The following is a 20,427-nucleotide window of genomic DNA, read 5'->3' on the forward strand; positions in this document are numbered from 1 at the left end:
ATGGTGTGAAAGGGTACTGAACTAAGCCTTCCGAGATGTCCTGTAGGAAGGTTTCATCCTATTCTCTTCCATCCAGTTTTCACTGTTAACTGAGACTGTTCACAGTAGTAAAAGGATGAAACTGCCTATTCAAGTCTAGAATCATTTTAACTCTGGAAATGGTAGGGCTGAGATTATAGGAGGTTGGAGCTCGAGGGCACCAGCTTTTCATTTGGCAGATCAGGGAAGTCAGGCCCCATGTGGGTGGGTAACTGGCTCAAATTCCCACTGCTGGTTAGTGACAAATCTGGAAACAGAACCCTGCTGGGCCTCTTGATTGTAAATTCTTATCCCACATCAGAGTTATTCTTCTTATTACAGAGGAGAGATTTCTTCCATTATCATATCTAAGGCTTATCTTCAGTTTTCCTGGTGAATATCCAGGTCAGGACAGTGTCTGGAATAAAGCAACATGGAAAACCCATGGAAGCCATTTTATATTTTATAAAGAACGTTATTCTGTATGATGGAAAGTAAGTTTAATTATCATCAGGAGTAGGAATCAATGGCAGACATGTTTTCCGAAAGATGTGCTGACAGTGGATTTGTCATTTAGAATTTTAATTATAAGAAAAGTTTTGACAAATATGCCAGAATGTTTATACCCAGATGCGATTTTCTTTCAAAATAGTTACACTGAAAGATGAGAGCTTCTTCTTAAAGGTTAAATCTTTGCCCTTGTTAAGAATGTTCTAAAAAATATACAAGGAAATTTCAAAAGAAGAGCCTTAGAATATTTTTTTATATGTATAGACAGGGTTTCACCATGTTGGCCAGGCTAGTTTTGAACTCCTGACCTCAGGTGATCCACCTGCCTTGGCCGCCCAAAGTGCTGGGATTACAGGCATGAGCCACTGTGCCTGGCAAGTCTTAGAATATTTTAAACAACAACAGCATAACTGCAATACAGTCATAGTCTTTTAAGGTGACTGCTTTGAAGAACCTAGTACCCAGTAAATGAAAATGTTGCCCTGTATTTGTTTAAAATGTTTAGTCTTTGGTTATGTAGGACCACTTTTAATGGGAACCTCAAAGTTTGCTTTTATTGTCCGTTGGTTCTCTGTTTTGTGTTTACTTTGGCTTAGAAATTATGATGTAGAAAGAATGTTCTTCTTTGAGTCATGCCCGTCTTCAAGCCCCAGATCCATGCAGTTGCCTTTAAAGAAGGATAACAGAACTAACCTCATCAAGGTGTTTTGAGGATACAAATGAGATCGTGAAAGTTAAGGTGTTTTGTAAATCACAAACTATAAAGTGCTCTGCAACTGTCCCTCTACCGTGAGGATCTCTGGGACAATTAAAGATGGCACTGGGCTTCTCTCTCTAGAAGCTTCTTTCATTTCATTGTCACAGCCAACATTCTTGATCCACACTGCTGACTTCACTAAGGCAGCACCATAGTCAGCTGAGTCTAGCAATCTGGCTGTGATCACTCCCAGAAGCCATGATTTATGAACTTTGCATTCATCAATTTTCCTGAACTATAACAAGCACTCATTTAGCAGCAGGTGAAACCAGGTTACTAAAGGTGATGGAAGTTGGAACCTAGAGACAAGGCAGATAAGCATGGAAGGAAGAGTAGGAAGGGAGACGGTTAGCAGGCTGTAAGCAAGAAGCCACATAATGGGCAGGAAACAGAATATAGTGTCAGGAGTGTTTGTCTTTGAGCCACAGGCAGAGTTTCTCGTGGCCAGGCAGATACAGTTGGGGAGGCCTTCCTGGCACATGGTGGAGCCTCAATAATTTTTTAGAAAACAAATAATGTATAGACAGGTGAAATGATGAAGAAAAGTCACCTCTGGGAACTCATGTTAAAAGGTAGAGTGATGGGAAAGACTCAGTGGGCAATACAGTTCCTACAAGATCCAACCATGTATTAAGAGAGACTCTGGAAACCAAGCAATGTGTTATCACCCACCCCATATAAGATGGCAGGTCTGAGGGCACTACTAAATATTATCCTGACCATTTGCAAGAAACCCAGCTGAAGAGAAATTTTATGGGGAGCACCAGGTTGAAGGACAGGCATTTCTTTTCAGAAACTTTACATGGTTCAAGCACAGCAGCAACTGTGGAGGATTGCATAGAAGTAACTCCCCTTACTCAGGTGTCCAAAGGAGAAAAATACAATTGTTTCCATGAATGGCACATTTATTTTGTGTTAGGCAAGTAGTATTCATTTTCCTATATATTAACTTGCTCAAACTTAAGAGAAGCTTAAAAGGCAGTTATTACTTCTGTTTTTAAGATGGGAAAATTGAAGTTGGATTAGTTTAAACCGCCCATACGTCACTTCATTAAAATAGAGACCTGATTCCAGGCTTGTATTTCCACTATCATGTTGTTTTTCTAAGTTAATCAGGTTGGCTCTCTAGTGTAAAATAGGGTTTATCAATTTATTATTTCTCTAAGACATTTAAAATCAAAAAAGATGACAAACTTTGGTGACAATAACATTCTAAGTATTGTCAGTTATTCCACAATAAGATACTAAATCTCTTACCATAGTTAGGATGTTTAAAAATCAAATTCATTTTTTGCAACTCCACCAATAATTGATTTAATTAAGACAATATCCTCAAATTATTTAATAAGGGAACATACCCTTGGTAGGAAACAGTTAGTCCTGCCACATCAGAATTTTCACAGCCCAGTGCAAACAGGGAAAGGAATAGGAGGTAACCAAAGATAGATGATCCCAGGTAGAGTTTTGCAGCTCCACACACACTGATTCTGAATTTTTTCATAACTATCCCCCCAGAGAATATTCCAAGGGCCACTGCTGGTATGTTGATGAGCCCTGAGAAACAAGAACATAGATCATTTTGTGAATCTCTAAAAAAAGATCCGAGTGCACTCACACAGACTTTCAGAAGTATTATTATTAGAAGACTTCGTCACTTTAAATTATAGAAATATTCACTTTAAATTGTAGAAACATGCAGTCACTATACTCTGACATATTCAAAGAATGTATGATGAGTGTCTTGGTTATAGATTAATGGTGATGCAACTATACTGTCTCAGGTTCTGTCTAGCACAGAGTATTAATTAGTAAATACCACATGAATCAATACATCTCTCTGGTTATTCTAGTCCAATTCTAGCATTAACAAGTACAGTCAGGTAGCAGTTAGGTGTCCACTAATGTTGTTTAATGTCCTGTATAAAAATAATAGGCAAACAGAGTATAGAAAACGTTTTTTTAAGTCTTGATTTCTCTTTTATGCCCCCCACTCCCCATGCATGCAAAATTTGTTTTCTTCGAGCCAGCTTCTTAGATTTGAGTGTGGTATCCTTCCTAATAAAAACAATAACCACCTGTATTTACTTGCTTATAATGTACCAGCCACTGAGCTAAGCATTCAATATATTAATATTATCACACTTGCTTTTCACTACAACCTTAAGAGTAGGCGTATTGTTAGCCTCACTTCAGAGAACTGTTTGTTTGCAGTCACAGTTAGTAAGTGGGCAACTAGATTTGAATGCAGAGAGAGTGATGTCAAGCCCCATGCTTTCAATCACTGCTACGTGGCCTCTCCGTCAGGGCTCTGGGAAATAGTATCCTTGATAAATAGATGTACAATATCCTTTTAGATAGCTCTGCGACCTCACTGGGAACCTAATAAGTGTGAGCTGTAAACTGCAGGGGGAAGAGGTTCAACTTAGTGGCTGAGAGCTTGGACTCTGGAGACCCAGCTGCCTGAGTTTAAGTCTCACTTCCGCCACTGACTAGCTGTGCAATTGCAGGTAATTCTTCGAATGTCTCTAAACTTGTCTCCTCATCTATAATATGGAACTAATAATAGCATATTATTGAGGGAACTAAATTCTATTATTTATGAAGAGTTAGCAGCACAATGTTTAGCACAAAAATATCATGCAATTAATTGCTATCCATTTTATTTACAAAGATGAACATATTGGAGGTGGGGTGGCAGCGAAAGCCTTGTGTTGTAAAAGGCTTGGGAAAAGAGGCACGTTGGTGCTGCTTGTTGGATTGTAAATGGTGTAACTCTAGAGCAGAACAATCTGGCTCTCAAAACTAACTTCTCTGCTAATTAGAATTTATTTCTCATATTGTCTACCTGTCAATTATTGATGTCCATGGTTTCTTGAGGTTTTGAGATAATACATCTCTTTCAAATAATAAAAAAGCCGAAGTGTGCATGACCTCTGCTAGTCAACAGATAAGGTTCAAAGACAAAATCAGCATTGCTGTGGCAAAAGAATAATCTCAAGTACGCATGTCTGACTCACAACCTGCTGTGAAACTGTAAAATAAAAATGAAAACGCTGACATCTAGTGATAATGACGTGCACATTTTCTTCTTTCCTTTCCTTTTTTTCTTCTTTCTTTTTAAGTTTATGTATTTAGTTCCTTAACGAAGCATCATAGAATGGCCAAAAAAATCAACATACAGTGGTCTTTGGCTTGCTATTACATTATTTAAAAATCAATTTCTAACATGTATAGATGATCACAAAAGAACATTTTATTTCCTCTCTTTTTATATAATCATAGGTTGTATAAGTTAGCATTAAAATGATCATATTAGAAATCAGCCTGCCTTAAAGGGGACATGATCATGAAATAGTGAAATGGAAGAAAAAAGAAATGCTAAATTTTGCTTTTCAGCTAAACTGTGGTTCCGGGTATGGCAAGCAACAGAGATGAAAATCTAGAACCTTGAACAGCCAAAAATCAGCTTAGAGGCACATGATTACTGTTTCAAAAACAGTGACTGTGTTACAGAAAATATATCAACAAACCCACTTATTCATGGCCCAGGTTAATTAATACTCATATTTTCTCCTAATTTTTCTGATTTTTAGAGATGGGGAGGTAGATAAAATTAGGTCTTCCTTTGTTTCGCGTTTCATCTTCCTTCTCCCGAAATAAGTGCTGCTGTGAGTTTGATATGTATCCTTTAAACGCCGACTTTTACACACACACAAACATACATGCAACAAATATATATAACATAGTACCTGATTATGAATGCCTTCCACAGAGCCAAAGCTGACACAAACAGCAGAGTCCTACATTTTCTCTCTCAATTCCATCCCCAACATTGGTTTATGAAAAAATATCTCCTGAAAACCAATCTCCGAACTGAAAACTTCAGAGCATGTCCCTAGCCTTTTATTTTATTTTGTAAAGTACCAGTTGAACCTGGGATGTAAGGAGTCATAACACAAGGTGTAGCCTTGTCTGTAGCTATGTTCTGTGTTGAATCGCACTGAACTTACCCCACTCCTAGCAGCCTAAAGAGCCTGAAAATTGAAATGGAATTACCCTAGAAACATCTGTATAAATTACCCTAGAAACACTCAGTATAAATCGTGAACAGTCAAGAATATCCTTTCCTGATTTACCTCTTTTTGGATGCTGGTATTTTCTTGAAACTTCCAGAAAGTTTCATGTATTCTCTTGAGTCGAGATCATTCTACACGAGATATTTGCTTTGTCTGATGAAAACCTCTGCTCTCTTTCCCACACTTTCATCTTTTAATACCTTCCTATTCTTTCCCCTTGATTTACCTATCATCATCTTCTGCTAGAGAATTCTTCCTGATTCCAAGATTAGGTTTGTTCTCCCAGAGTACTCTGAGTTTCCCCTAAGTAGATTCCTTCTCACAGGTTCCACCAGCCACATGGGGCTTCCAGGGGACACATTTGGCACCAGGGCTCACAACTTGGTCATCAGAACCCCATTTTGTCACTCATCAGGAGTTCCTTGTGCAGGGGCCCATAGGCAGCAGCCTTGATGCTTTACCAGTTACCTGCTAGTCTTTCCAGTTCATATCTCTCACCCTCCAACCAAACCCTTGAAGGAAAAATGGTCTTCACCATTGAATCCCATGTTTCTTCAACGGTTTCCTATAAAATGTGTGAAATGAATAAATCTTAGTGCATTAATTTATGGCACTTCTCCTGGATATCTTACTCTCCTATTTCAAAATAACTAATTTATAACACTATTCCAAAAAAGATTAGTACATTTCAAATATACTTGGTTCTCCCTTTCAAATTTCATAGGATTTATTAAGTTGTCCGTGGTGGGCCACGTTGCTAACAAATTTCCTTTACATCATATGAGATGTGTTTCTTCCCTCCTAGGCTTGTCTTAAATTTTAGGTATTTTAAAATCATTTAGTGAGATGGAAATTACCCTTTGATTTATGCCTTACCCACACAATAAAATGTGCTAATCTAAAATTTTTTTACCATCTAAGTAGTCTAAATGGAAATATTAATTTATGCTAGTATCTAAAATTTGTTTCAACTTACTTTCTATCTTTTCTTTTTAATTCAACATGCATGTTTACCAAAATATCAGAAAAACTTAGGGATGTTTAAGTGCTAATTTATTATTGTTTTTATTATACTTTATTATATAATTATTGTTTTAGCACACTCATCAGATTAAAGCTCTTATTCCTTGGTACCAATGTAAAAAGGAGTATGAGAGACGTGTAAAATGTTTGACATGGTCAGCACAATTAGAACACTGTAGAAGCTTTGATTTCCCTACCAATGTGTTGGGTTGAAAGAGTTATAATAATAATAGTACTTGAAGATGTTTTAGAATTTCTCTCCTAGTAATGTTCATGTTATATCCTGAACCTTCACAAAACAAAATTAATAAAAATGTTTTTTATAAGCAACTTTCCTCTAAATAATTCTCTGATTTTTTTCTTGTCTGTGTAACACCTCCATAAATTGAGAATGATAATCTTTGTTATAAATGATAGTCGATATATCTTGTCTATAAAAAGCATTGTAAGAAATTAAGGAAAAATAACTAAATTGTTACAATCTCTGTATTGAGAAGGAAAAGATAAGGTAATTCGTATGTAACTTAATATTGATAGGAGAAGCTTAAATTGAAATGAAACCACATATCTACAACCATCTTATCTTCAACAAAGCTGATAAAAACAGAAATGGAAAAAGGGCTCCGTATTCAATAAATGCCACTGAAATAACTAGCTAGTCATATACAGAAGAATGAAACTGGACCCCTTGTTATTATCATATACAAAAATTAACATGGATTCGAGACTTACAGATTTAAACTATATAAACCCTGAAGAAAGCCTAGGAAATACCCCCATGAATATCAGACTTGGCAAAGAATTTATGTCTATGTACTCAAAGCAACTGCAACAGAAACAAAAATCGAAGTGGGACCTCATTAAACTAAAGAGCTTCTGCACAGCAAGAGAAACCATCCAAGAAGTAAACAGAAATTCTACAGAATGGGAGAAATTCACAGACCATGCATTTGGTGAAAATCTAATATCCAGATTCTATAAAGAACTTAAACAAAACAACAAGGAAATAATGTATAACCCCATTAAAAACTGAACAACGGACATGTACAGACACTTCACAAAACACATAAGCAGTCAGCAAAGATATGAAGAAATGCTCTTCATAAATAATCACAGAAATGCAATTAAAAACCACAATGAGGCCGGGTACGGTGGCTCACACCTGTAATCCCAGCACTTTGGGAGGCCAAGGCAGGTGGATCACGAGGTCAGGAGTCCAAGACCAGTCTGGCCGACATGCTGAACCCCTATATCTACTAAAAATACAAAAATTAGCTGGGTGTGGTGGCAGTCACCTGTTATCCCAGCTATTCAGGAGGCTGAGGCAGGAGAATTGCTTGAACCCAGGAGGTGGAGGTTACCATGAGTCAGGATAATGCCACTGCACTCCAGCCTGGACAATGACAGCAAAAGTTCGTCTCAAAAAAAAAAAAAAAAAAAGAAAAGAAAAGAAAAATGAGAAACTATCTCACACCAGTCAATGGCTTTTTTTAAAAACTCAAAAAATAACAGACGTTGATGAGGCTGTGAAGAAAAGGAGTTGCTTATACACTGTTGGTGGGAATGTAAATCAGTCCAGCTATTGTGGAGAGCAGTTTGGATATTTCTCAAAGAAATAAGAGTTAAACTACCATTTGACCTAGCGATCCCATCAGTGGGTATATACCCAAAGGAAAATAAATCATTCTATCAAAAGGACACATGCGACCAGGTGCAGTGGCTCACACCTGTAATCCAGGCACTTTGGGAGGCCAAGCAAGGTGGATCACAAGGTTAGGAGTTTGAGACCAGCTTGGGTAACATGGTGAAACCATGTCTCTACTAAAATACAAAAAAATTAGCTGGGAATAGTGGTGGACGCCTGTAATTCTAACTACTTGGGGGGCTGAGGTGGGAGAATTGCTTGAACCCAGGAGGCAGAGGTCACAGCCGAGATTGTGCTACTGCACTCCAGTCTAGGTGAAAGAGGGAGATTCCTTCTCCAAAAAAAAAAAAAAGACGCATACACCCATGTGTTCATCACAGCACTATTCATGATAGCAAAAACATGGAATCTGGCACCCATCAACAGTGGATTAGATAAAGAAAATGTAGTACATATATACCATGGAATATTATGCAGCCATAGAAAGAATGAAATTATGCCCTTTGCACAAATGCAGGTGGAGCTGGAGGCCATGACCCTAAGTGAACTAACTCAGAAAACCAAATACTGCGTGTTCTCACCTATCAGTGGGAGCTGAATATTGGGTACGCGTGGACACAAAGTTGGAAACAATGGATACTGGGAACTACTAGAGAGGGAAAGGAAGGAGAGGAGAAAGATAAGAAAGTTATCTATTGGGTGCTATGCTCACTATCTCGGTAATGGAGTCAGTCATACTCCAAACCTCAGCATTATGCAAAGTGTAAAAAACCTGCCCTGCACGCATACACACTATTCCAAAATAAAAGATGAAAAATAAAAATAAATAAGAGACAAAATAAAAATAAAAATCTAGCTGTCTATCCAAACATTTCATTAAAATTCTTTTTAAAATCCTACAAACTTTAGAAATCAAAATCATTTCACAGTATGCTTCCTAGTTCTTGAATTTAAATTTTATTGTCGTTTATTTTCCCTTAATATTTTTCTACAAAGTTGAAGTAATAAATATGAGAAAAATGCTATCTCTAAACTCTAGAAGGAATGTGGCTAACATTCAAAAACACATACAGCAAGACTAAGTTGTCGTAACTCTTCGCCCTTGAAAATGTTGGGAAATTTTCTGTTTACTCTCCTCTCCATGGCATGTCAAATGCCTTCTCTCAGAGCAGAAAGGAAATATGCCTTCTTTGTGTCCATCTCATATTTTATTGCAGGAAGATCATTATCCCACAACACAAGTTAAATGAAGAAAAAAAGAGACAGGTTGAATAGAAGAAGAAAAGAGAGAAAATAATATTTATTGAATGACGATATATGCATTTACTATGCATTTTATCTGTATTCTTTCATCTTTATTTCAACCTAGTGATATATTTATTTTCACCATCATACAAATAATCAAAATAAGGGTGAGGGGAAATTGAATAATTTGCCCACTTACCCTTAGTTGTCTGCACCCCTTACTTACTAATGTGAAACCAAGATGATCTCAGGAACAATCCTAGCTGTAATGATGTGAAATTGTTAGATACTATTACTTATCTCCCACAACAGTATTTAAATTATCTGTAGGCCATGACATGTCAGAAACTTTGAAAACCTGAGTTTTAGGTAAATGCAAATTAAACCACCGTGAAATACCACAAGCACACCCCATAAGAATGGTTACAATGAAAAGAACTGACAAGTCCAAGTGTTGACAAGGATGTGGGGCAACTGGAATGCTCTTAACGTTTCTAATAGAAGTATGAATTTGCACAACGTCCTTGTGTTTTGGCAATAACCACTCTACTTAAACACATGTTCTCCCTATGACTTAGCAATTGCACTCCAGAGTATAGCCATGAAACATGAGTAAAATGGCTCACCAATGTACATGTGGAATGTTGTTTTCTGCTTTTAACTATCATAAAAAATTATGATGTTATTTATAATAGCATTATTATATAGTATATATAATACCATAATTACTATATTATAGTAGTACTATATCATACATACTATATATTATAAATTTTAATATAGCATATAATATATTATGTACTGTAATATGCTATAATAATATATATAGATAATATATATTAACATGTATTAAAATACATAATATTCTTGTTTGTGTTGTTTACTGCCTTCATTATAAAAATAATTATAAATATTTTATATATTATATAATGGTTATATACATGTTGCATAATTATATTTATGTAATTTATTATATATGTACTATATATAATTGTATATAATTTATTGTATATTATATACAATGTATAATTTATTACTATATAATATATATACAGTGTATAATATGTATCATTCATATTAATATATATTTTAAAAATATTTTATAATATAGTATAATAGACATTATATATTTTAATTTAATAATATAATACTATTATAAATAATTGTATTTATAATTACTATTTTTATAATATAGAAAATTGTATGTTATTTATAATATATTATGTATTATATATTATAGTATTATAAATATATTAGTTAAAAGCAGAAAACAACACAAATGTCTATCAACAATAAAATAAGTTGTGATATATTTATGTAATAGGATATTACATAGCATGAAAAAGAATATTTCACGACATGAAATAATCTCATAGATTTCACTTCGGTTGAGATCAGCTAGACACAAAAGAGTATATAATATACTATCTAATGTATATGAAGTTCAAAAACAGGCAGGACTGGTCTATGATTATATAGTTTAGGACAGTTATTGGCTTTGGGGAAAAATATTGACTGTCAGGAGATTTAGGCGCGTTTTCTGGGGAACTAAAACATACTGTATGTTCTGAATGCTGGATGTGACACACACACACACACACACACACACACACACACACCAAAATGTATCCATCTGAACTGTTTAAGGTCTGTAGCCTTAACTGTGGATAAGTTATATTTCAATATACACATAAAAATGCAAATAAAAGGTTTGTCTTAAACTGTAGATCCTCGTCTGTTCATCTTAAAATCAGTGTAAAGCATTGATTAACATGCATGTGGTGTTGGGAAAAAAGCCACAAAGTATTTCATTAGGTCAGTCAATAAGTAATAAAATTAATTTGAACCAATTGATGTTAAAAGTAAAAATATTCAGTAATGAACCTTAACATCAAGAATTTTGGAGAAAAATATTTTAAAATAAGAGTCAGTTATATTAGCATCTGCCATGTGCCCATTACTCAAGATTACCATGGAAAACTTATATCTCTTACAATACATTTGGCTGGTTTTTTCTCCCTCCAGGTCTCTTTCAGAGGTTGAAATATAGAGTGATTTTGAAAGTACCAAAAGGAAATGATTTTATACTACTGGAGTCTGTCATCACAAAGGAATATGCCCCAAGAAACAAAATATTTTATGCCTTGAAACAGTAACATTAAATGACATCCTCATGGACTAAAACGAATCTAGATTTTTAAAATATCTAATTACTTCCAGGGTGATGTTCACGTATTTGTAGGATCTGATTTATCTTCTTTTGTTTCTTCATACTTTTCTTTTTTATTATTGACTGTGTTGCTGTGCTAGAAACACAACCCTTTGAACTAACCCAGTTGCCAGGAGTCAGAAAAGTTTTTTTAACTCTGCAAAAATACAAGTTTTGTTTTGTGTGAATATCTTTTAGCCTGCCTCGTTGTCCGTTTCATATAGTCTTAGAAACTGTTCATGTAAAATGGCCACTGTTTTGAGGATTTGGCTGTACTTAGAAGACAAATATGCAGTATTATTAACTAACTCCTCATAAAATGCATGTTTGATCTCTATGATATCACTTCAAGAGCTACTTGCTCTCTGGGTTCCTTATCCACAGATGTGAATAATTCTTAGTACAAAATTCTTGCTATTTTTTGAGTTTATCTGAAATGTCATAAATCGCCTAAATCTTGGAACGATCTTCTCTAAGATTCCTGGGTTAACCAGATACATCTAAGAGGGTCCCTGTGAGAAAGCAGGAGAGGCAGGCGAGCATACCGATCACGAAGTTGGCTTTGGAGGATGACTGCCCATACTGCTGCTCAATGTACTTCGGTTTGTATGTCACCATGCCGAACAGAGAGTTGAACTGAACGGTGCTTGTACATACATATAGGAAGTACACTGGATTTCCAAAGAGATTCCTCAGTGACGGAAGAAAATCTATGACAAAAATAACATAGAGTAATTAAAGTTGGTGTCATGCATGGCAGAAGCAGCGCTGTGTCAGCAGGACTTACAGGGCTGGGCCCATTGTCACGGAGTTTGGGAGTGGTCACAGTGTGGTGTACACACACACTATGTATAGTAAGCCACTGGCATGCATCAAGCCTGCGATCTGGCCACCTTCAAATCCAGACATAGGCACCCATTGCTACAGACATGCAGTATACATTATATTAAAGGTAAAAGTCGGACAAGAATAGATTCCTCTAGCTGATATGCGCAAGAGACAAAAAGGATGAGAATGCTCCCTCACCCACCGTCTCAGAGCCACAGGCAGGAGATAACGACCTTCACTTTTCTTGTCGCTATTCCTCAAACTTAACTTGTGGTCAGTGGGAAAGAAATGTGACAGTTATCTCCATTTAACATATGAACATAAGTGTTAGAAATGAGCGTTGGTCTTCTCCCTTTGTTCTATTATGTAGCCTACCAATTAGACATGTGAAGAATTTCTATAAATGTAAATATTTCTTGAGGGGACAAAAAGAGGGGGACCAATATCATGAGTGGCTGTTGATTTCCACAAAGGGGATTCATTAGAACACTGACTTTTTGCCTGCGGAACAAGTACTCCTTCATTCATTGGTGAGAGACGTGCATTGATACACATCTCTCAAATGAATAGCTCTTATCTGTTGAAAGGCCACCAGCCCCGAAGATTAAGCCTTTTATTTTCTGTATACACAGAGTACACGGAGCAGCAATCCTGGGTGGAGACAGCTGTAGGATCTAAACTGCTGGGGTGTGGGAGGATGGAGACATCAGCAGGAAAGGCTGTGGAGCCTTTGGTAGCATGCTGCAATCAGTTGTTCAGTAATAAAGCTGACATCAGTTTCCATTTTTGCTTCTGATATGGTTTCTCAATTTTTTTAATACATGAAGGGATATAATTTATGAATCTCCTAATGTCCCAACAGGAAAAATAGAAATGCTTCAAAGTCAAGAATTTGACTTACCTCTTGCCATTTCCATTAATTTTGCATTTTCTCCCTGGGGTGTTTGGTAGTCTGTGTGATCATCTGTAATAAACTTGGATTTCTCAGAAGAATCAGAATCCTCTCTACTGAGGGGTCTTGGTAAACTCTTTGGCAAATACCAGAAAGGCACAGCTGCAAGAAGACTTAGGGTTCCGGCTATTAGATAGCCAAGCCACCAGGCTCCGACCCATTGGGGATCTTTTGGGGTGATGGTTACATGATCTGAAAGACAGAGGTGGTGGCTAAGCAATACAAGCAGCAGAGCGAATATGTTGAAATAACCTACCTAAAAAAGTATTCTTGCATAGCTCTACAACATCATGAAAATACCTAGTAATTCATCTGCGTTTTGTTTTGAGCTGGATGTTATCACAGGCATACCTGGGAGAAGTGAATTGCACAAGAAAGAGAGTCACATGAATGTTTTTGTTAGCCAGGGCATACAAAAGTTTTGTTTAACTGCACTGTAGGCTATTAAGTATGTAATAGCATTATATCTGCAAAAGGTAAATACCTTAAGTTAAAAAATGTTATTGCTAAAAAATGCTAATGATCACCTGAGCCTTCAGTGAATCTTCACCTGATCTTTTTGCTGCTGCAGGGTCTCGTATCAATGTTGATGGCTGCCTACTAATCAGGGCGGTGGTTGTTGGAGGTTGACATGGCCATGGCAATATATGAACATTAAAAAACGTGATGAGGTCTGCCACATACATAGATGAACTCTTTCCTTCGTGAAAGTTTTCTCTGTAGTATGCAATGCTGTTCAGTAGCATTTTACCCACAATAAAACTTACTTCTTTCAAAACTGGAATCAATCCTCTGAAACTCTGCCACTGCTTTATCAACTAAGTTTATGTAATTTCCAAATCTTTTGTTGTCATTTTAGTAATGTTCACGGCATCTTCATCAGGAGTAGATTCCATCTCAAGAAATCATTTATTCACTTTGCTCATCCACAAGAAGCAACTCATCCGTTCAGGCTTTATCGTGAGATGTCCAGCAGTCCACTCACATCTTCAAGCTTCATTTCTAATTACAGTTGTCTTGCTATTTCTACCATATATGCACTCTCCTTCTCCACCGAAGTGTTTCACACCGCAGTCATCCAGGAGGGTTGAAATGAACTTGTTTCATACTCTTGCTAATGTGGATTTTGACCTCCCATGAATTACAAATGCTCTTAATGGCATCTAAAATGGTCAATCCTTACCCGAAGGTTTTAAATTTACTTTGTCTAGATTCATTAGAAATCATTATTGATTGTAGCTCTAGCTTTATGAAATACGTTTCTTAAATAATAAGACTTGAAAGTCAGAATCACTCTTTGATTCATGGGGTACAAAACGGATGGTATGTTAGCAGGCATGAGCACTTACCTCTTTGTACATCTTCATCAAAGCTCTTGAGTGACTAGGTGCATTGTCAATGAGCAGTCGTATTTTGAAAGGAATCTTTCTTTTTCTGAGCATTAGGTCTCAACCCTGGGCTTCAAATATTTAGTAAACCATGCTACAAAAAGATGTGCTGTCATTCAGCACATTGTCATTGTTCTGTTGATGGAGCACAGGAAGAGTCCGTTTGCAGGAATTGCAGAATGTTCAATGAGCATTGGCTTCAGCTTAATGTCACCAGCTGCCTTAACCCCTAACAAGAGAATCAGCCTGTCCTTTGAAGCTTGAAAGTCAGGATTTACTTCTCCTCCATGGCTGTGGAAGTCCTAGATGGCATCTTCCAGGGGAAGGCTGTTTGATCTACTAGGAAAATCTGGGGTTTAGCAGAGCCACTTTCTTCATGATCCTAGTTCAATATTCTGGATAACTTGCTGCTTCTCCACCAGCACTTGCTGCTTCGCCTTGCACTTCTGTGTTACAGAGACAGCTTCTTTCCTAGAACCTTATAAACCTATTTCTACCAGCTTCAAACTTTTCTTCGGCAGCTTCCTCATCTCTCTCGGGGGTCAGGGTCTTGTTCTGAATTAGGTTTTGGCTTATGTGAATATTGTGGCTGCTTTAATCTTCTCTTCTGACTACTGAAACTTTTATTTCAATAAGGCTATTTCACTTTCTTATCTTTCTTGTGTTTACTAGAGTAGCACTTTTATAATTTCCTGCCAGAATTTCTCTTTTACATTCACAACGTGGGCAACTGCTGAGAGGCCTCCATTTTCGCTTGTCTTGCCCTTCAAATGCCTTCTTCACTAAGCCTAATCTTTTTTAGATTTTGGATTTTTTTTTTTTTTTTTTTTGAGACGGAGTTTTGCTCTTGTTACCCAGGCTGGAGTGCCATGGCGCGATCTCGGCTCACTGCAACCTCCGCCTCCTGGGTTCAGGCAATTCTCCTGCCTCAGCCTCCTGAGTAGCTGGGATTACAGGCACGCGCCACCATGCTCAGCTAATTTTTTTTTTATTTTTAGTAGAGACGGGGTTTCACCATGTTGACCGGGATGGTCTCGATCTCTTGACCTCGTGATCCACCCGCTTTGGCCTCCCAAAGTGCTGGGATTACAGACTTGAGCCACCGCGCCCGGCCTTTTAGCTTTTGATTTAAACTCAGAGATGTGTGACTCTTCCTTTCACTTGAACACCTAAAGGCCATTGTAGGGTTACTAATGGGCCTTATTTCAATATTATTGTGTCTCAGGAATCGGGAAATCCGAAAAGAGAGACAGGGGAATGGCCAGTGGAGCAGTCGAAACACATACAAGGTTCATTCATTCAATTTACCATCTTATATGGGCACAGTTGTGGTGCCCCAAAACCATTCCAATAGTAACATCCAATATCACATATCACCGATCTCCATAATGGGTATAATAATAATGTTTAAAAACTTGCGGTATTAGGAGAATTACCAAAATGTGACACGAAGACACAAAGTGAACGCATGCTGTTGGAAAAAATGGTGCCTATAAACACACGGTTGCCACACAGCTTAAATTTTAAAAATATATAATAACTGCAAAATGCAATAAAGTAAAGCACAATAAAACCATCTAGGTCTGTATTATCTTTGTTATGGAAGGAAAGAGCGCTTAGATTAAAAATACAGAGTCTAAAGGCTTTCATGATTTTTAAACTGTGCTCTGAGGTTCTGCAGAAAGACCTTGCTAGGAGGAAGACAACACATGAGGGAGAATTTTTAAGGGTCAGAACCTCATGTGGCAGCTTCTCTGTATCAGCACCACTTCTATTTGATTTACATATTGAATGTCTGTATGAGATTTTACTTGAAGAGTTATGCCCTGGACCCTCCGGTCCAAACCTCGTGAAAAACTCTCATTATGATAGTAAATTTGAGACTCATTCAAATCAGCAGAATATTTTTTATTAAGCAGTGGTTAATAATATTTCAGAGCTACTGAAGATACGAAGCAAGATTTGTAGAGCAAAATTTTAGTATCTTATTCATCATGAAATCTTTGTTTTTGACATAATCTCTCATTTGACCAAAAAGTAAATGTTGACAGTTTTTTTTAATTAAACCAAGTGGGTGTTGTTTTCTTCCTGTGTAAGAACTTTATAAACATTTACTATATTCCACCATACACTCTGTGAGAACAGAATAAACACGCGTCCCTTGACAAGCAGGCTCAACTGCCGCCGCGTTAGACTGGGTAAAATGCTTTTCTAGTTTATCATCGCATGTCAGTTGCTTCCCTTAACAATTTTCCTCTGCACTGCTCATAACATCTATAGTTTCTTGTCTTTAAAATCCATGAGTGGATTTTAAACTTCACGAAGTCAAGGAACTCAACTGATTTGTTCAGAGCTACAGAATAGCACCTGGCATAAAGTAAATGCAAAATAATTGGACAGGAACTAATGAATGAATAAATAACATTTTTGAAGCTTGCCTTATTATTTATTTGATTTAAATGCAAGAATTTTGCTTTCTGTTTTAACAGGCAGACTTCAAAATGTAATTCCACGTTTGTTTTTTAAGTGAAACTTGTTTAGTTTGTAAATGATCTCTTGGAATTCTTTAAAAAAATGTACCGACAAATGCCATCTATTTCTAGGTGTGTCTCACAGAGATAGAAACAAATTAATAGCTATGGAAAGATCAGTGTCCTCTCTGCCATTTATTTGCAGTATCCCAGAAGGAAAGCCAGTCTTGCTCGATAATATACTATAACATACTTACACCTAAAAATGACTTGTAGAGTAACAAAAAGGAAGGGCTGTTTGGATGCCAGTGGACGTTTAATCCTTGGCCTTTCTGTCAGGTCCCCAAATACATTATCAATTGATGTAACTGTAATAAATGTTGACACACCTGAAGCCAACAAGAGCCAACAAGTAGCTACAGTTTTCAGTCTTAACTATGCTGGAATGCATTTAACCTGACAAATTATAGTGAAAAAGGATACATCTTAGTAACAAACCGCTGGTCATCCAGTTCTATTCATTAAGGTTTTTCATATTTCATTTATTAATATGCATGATTGACATTTTCATTTTATGAAAGATTACTACTCTGTCACTTTATAAAAAGGCAATTTGATAATTTCCACACTGTTCTCATTAAAAATGTTACAGTAACTAAAATAAATGAATAAATAAAAAAACTCCCTTACCTAGGTTTACAAAGCCAATGTCAACATATAGTTTGGCACATAATGAGCCTAACAGGAAACCAAAGATTGGTCCTATAATTGCAACCGTCTGCACACACCCTGCACCAAGGAAAGAAAAGGGGAAAAAGCTGTCATTTCTTTACTTTGATAAATTAGTAAAATTTTAAACAAGAAATGTGAGATCCAGTTAGCAGCCCAAAATGTTTGAACTCATTTGTATGTGTTTAGTTAATTTTAAAACCACATTGAATCAGGAAATAAGTCCTTCACTGCTTTGGGAGAAGAAGCAACACATTTAAGGCATTAATTATGTCTTAGTAAGAAAATAACATTAATACTCTGAGGAAGTTAATTTTCCAAAATGGAGCAAACCATATTTCCTAGGATTAGATTGTCCATTGACAAAAATTGGAATTGTATTAATTTTGATAGTCTGTCAAAAATGTTTTACAGTCAGTTAAGTGTAAGACTTGTCCTGACATTCATATGGATTTTTCCACTTTAGTAAAAAGTGCATCCATTCATTCCGAGGTTCTGTGGGATCACTAGTGAGAACAGGGCCTATGCAGATCTCCAGATGCAGTTGGCAAAGGTGCTAGGTTTTGGAGCAGGAAAAGTGCTCTCTGGGACCCTCTTGACCATTCAGGTCAAGCTTCACAGGAAGGTGAAACAGATGGCCTAAAGGACACAGTTCTTCCTTCCAAATATCTCTAATCTGTCTTTCGTTTCACCACAAGGCTTAAGACACACGTATTCATGGGAGATTAAGTTAATTGGAAGAAGAAACAGCAGTTACCAGATACTTTTTGTAATAGAGGGGAAAGAGAACACGTTCTGGCTCCTAGAGAAGAAGGGGACACCTATATACCTGTATGCTTCTCCTGGCTGTGACCTTTCCTCCAGTCTCCAGAGTTATTTCCTAGAACAGCTGATGAAGTGTTTGTGGTAGGTGCAGTTCCTGATTTACACTGGAGTTTTCTGTTAGAGTAAGAGCTGTGATCTTACCTATAGCCCATTCAGGTGTATCCAGTACCCTCTGGAGCCCTGCAGAGCATAGCCAATGCAAGATTATACAGTGGACCCCTCAAGATTACACTCTAGCACCCCTCAATGAATTTAAATCTTGCCTCTCTGTCCCTGAAGGTGAGGCCTTTAAAAGATCAGAATTTCAAGAAATGGAGACTGATGTGTGTCAGCACCACAGGAAAGGGTAAAATAACAATTAAAGAAGGAGAGACTGATGTGTTACTAGCTTAATATCAGGACATGAGAGAAACCCAATAAATGCTGTTTAGATGCATCTTACCTTAGGAGTTTGCCTTTGCTATATTATTTTGGTATTTGAGATTTTAGCTGCTGGTCTACTTCCTAGAATGTGTTCCAGAGATGAGGTAGCCTCAGGCCTTACTTCTGTTTTTTTCTACTTTTCTTTACCCATTTTCACCTGCTTTTGAGATCTCAAGATTTTTTGTTGCCTGTCCCTCATAGCTTTAATTAATCAGGGCTTATAAAATGGAAAGCAGTTTCTAAAGCTCAAGAAACAAAGTTTCAAATAAACTAAAATGCCTAAATGCTTTAGTAGTAGAGGTAACCCACTAAAAGGAACCTATGAAGTCTGAAGCCTGTGAAGTTACTTTTACAAGCTCAGACGTCATGGCAGTTACTTTCTTTTAATCTGATGTTTCTCTTCTAATGCAATAGACCCCTCTAACTGTGTTGTCTTTGTCATCCAAATCTTAAGTGCGCTCTTCAGAGATGTGTGAGCTAAATAGAGGAGTTGGATACAAGTATTAAAAGCTTCCACATTTAATTTAACATAGAATATAATTCAGAAAACTAGACACCCTGCTTCCCAAAAAGATGAGTGAAGCAATATTCCAATATTACCAATATAGAAAGCTGCATTGTCTTCACTGGCAAAATCATCCAGGTAGGCAATGCCCAGAGGCTGAATGGGAGTTTCTCCTATTCCACGAAGAAGATTTCCCAGGAAAACATAAATCCACATGGAAGAGCTAGTGTCAACTTCACATTCTTGAAAAAAAGGCAAAGAGGATTGAAAACAGATCACTGTAAAAGTATTTATTCTGTATTTCTACAATGTATCTTAATCAGAACTAGAATGCAGAAGTTTGTGCAATAGTCATAATTTAATGGGAGTTTGGTCAAGTTTGAAAAAACGTTTTATATCTTCAAGCTTTTAGGCAGAGTAAATCCCTGAGAGACTTCACCAGGAAACTCCAGTGCTTCTTGCTCCTGCTGCCTTCACTTTATATTTTCTCTCTTTTTCTTATTTCATTCCTGCCCTGAGCTGTTTGAGTTCCCACACTGCAATGACGTTCAATATCTATCTGTGGCAAAACAGAAAATTTTGAACAAAGTCTTTCTCACTTTAATTTTTAGTTCTGTTTTTCAGCAGAAATCACAAGTAATCTTATTGTTGACCCAGTTTTATCTTAAATTCAAATTTTTATACAGTTGATACTCCAACATTGGGCAGTATTACCTACTTTTATATTTGTTTGTTAGTGAATAACCATTTTTTAGGACTCTGGAAACAAATTTACTTAAACATTATAAATCCCTATACTTTAGCAGTATGGTTATTCCAACAA

General features: G+C 36.7%; 2 protein-coding genes across 6 annotated transcripts in view; one reads left to right on the forward strand and one right to left on the reverse strand.

Annotated features, from left to right (window-relative positions):
* Positions 1-20,427, forward strand: part of LOC118144426 (uncharacterized) — an 85,273-nt gene that overhangs the window by 30,722 nt on the left and 34,124 nt on the right. The window lies entirely within an intron of this gene.
* The window catches only part of SLCO1C1 (solute carrier organic anion transporter family member 1C1), a 55,345-nt gene that overhangs the window by 16,543 nt on the left and 18,375 nt on the right, over positions 1-20,427 (reverse strand). For 4 of the 5 annotated variants that reach the window (XM_009003232.5, XM_054237920.2, XM_054237915.2 and 1 more), the window contains 5 exons: positions 19,700-19,846; positions 17,813-17,911; positions 13,213-13,455; positions 12,029-12,193; positions 2,644-2,839 (listed from right to left, as the gene is read on the reverse strand). In XM_009003232.5, coding sequence (XP_009001480.1) covers positions 2,644-2,839; positions 12,029-12,193; positions 13,213-13,455; positions 17,813-17,911; positions 19,700-19,846 — 850 coding nt within the window. The remainder of the gene's footprint in view (positions 1-2,643; positions 2,840-12,028; positions 12,194-13,212; positions 13,456-17,812; positions 17,912-19,699; positions 19,847-20,427) is intronic. The other variant, XM_078338218.1, reaches the window with a different exon arrangement.

Source organism: Callithrix jacchus, chromosome 9 (genome assembly GCF_049354715.1).
Source record: "Callithrix jacchus isolate 240 chromosome 9, calJac240_pri, whole genome shotgun sequence".
NCBI lineage: Eukaryota > Metazoa > Chordata > Mammalia > Primates > Cebidae > Callithrix > Callithrix jacchus.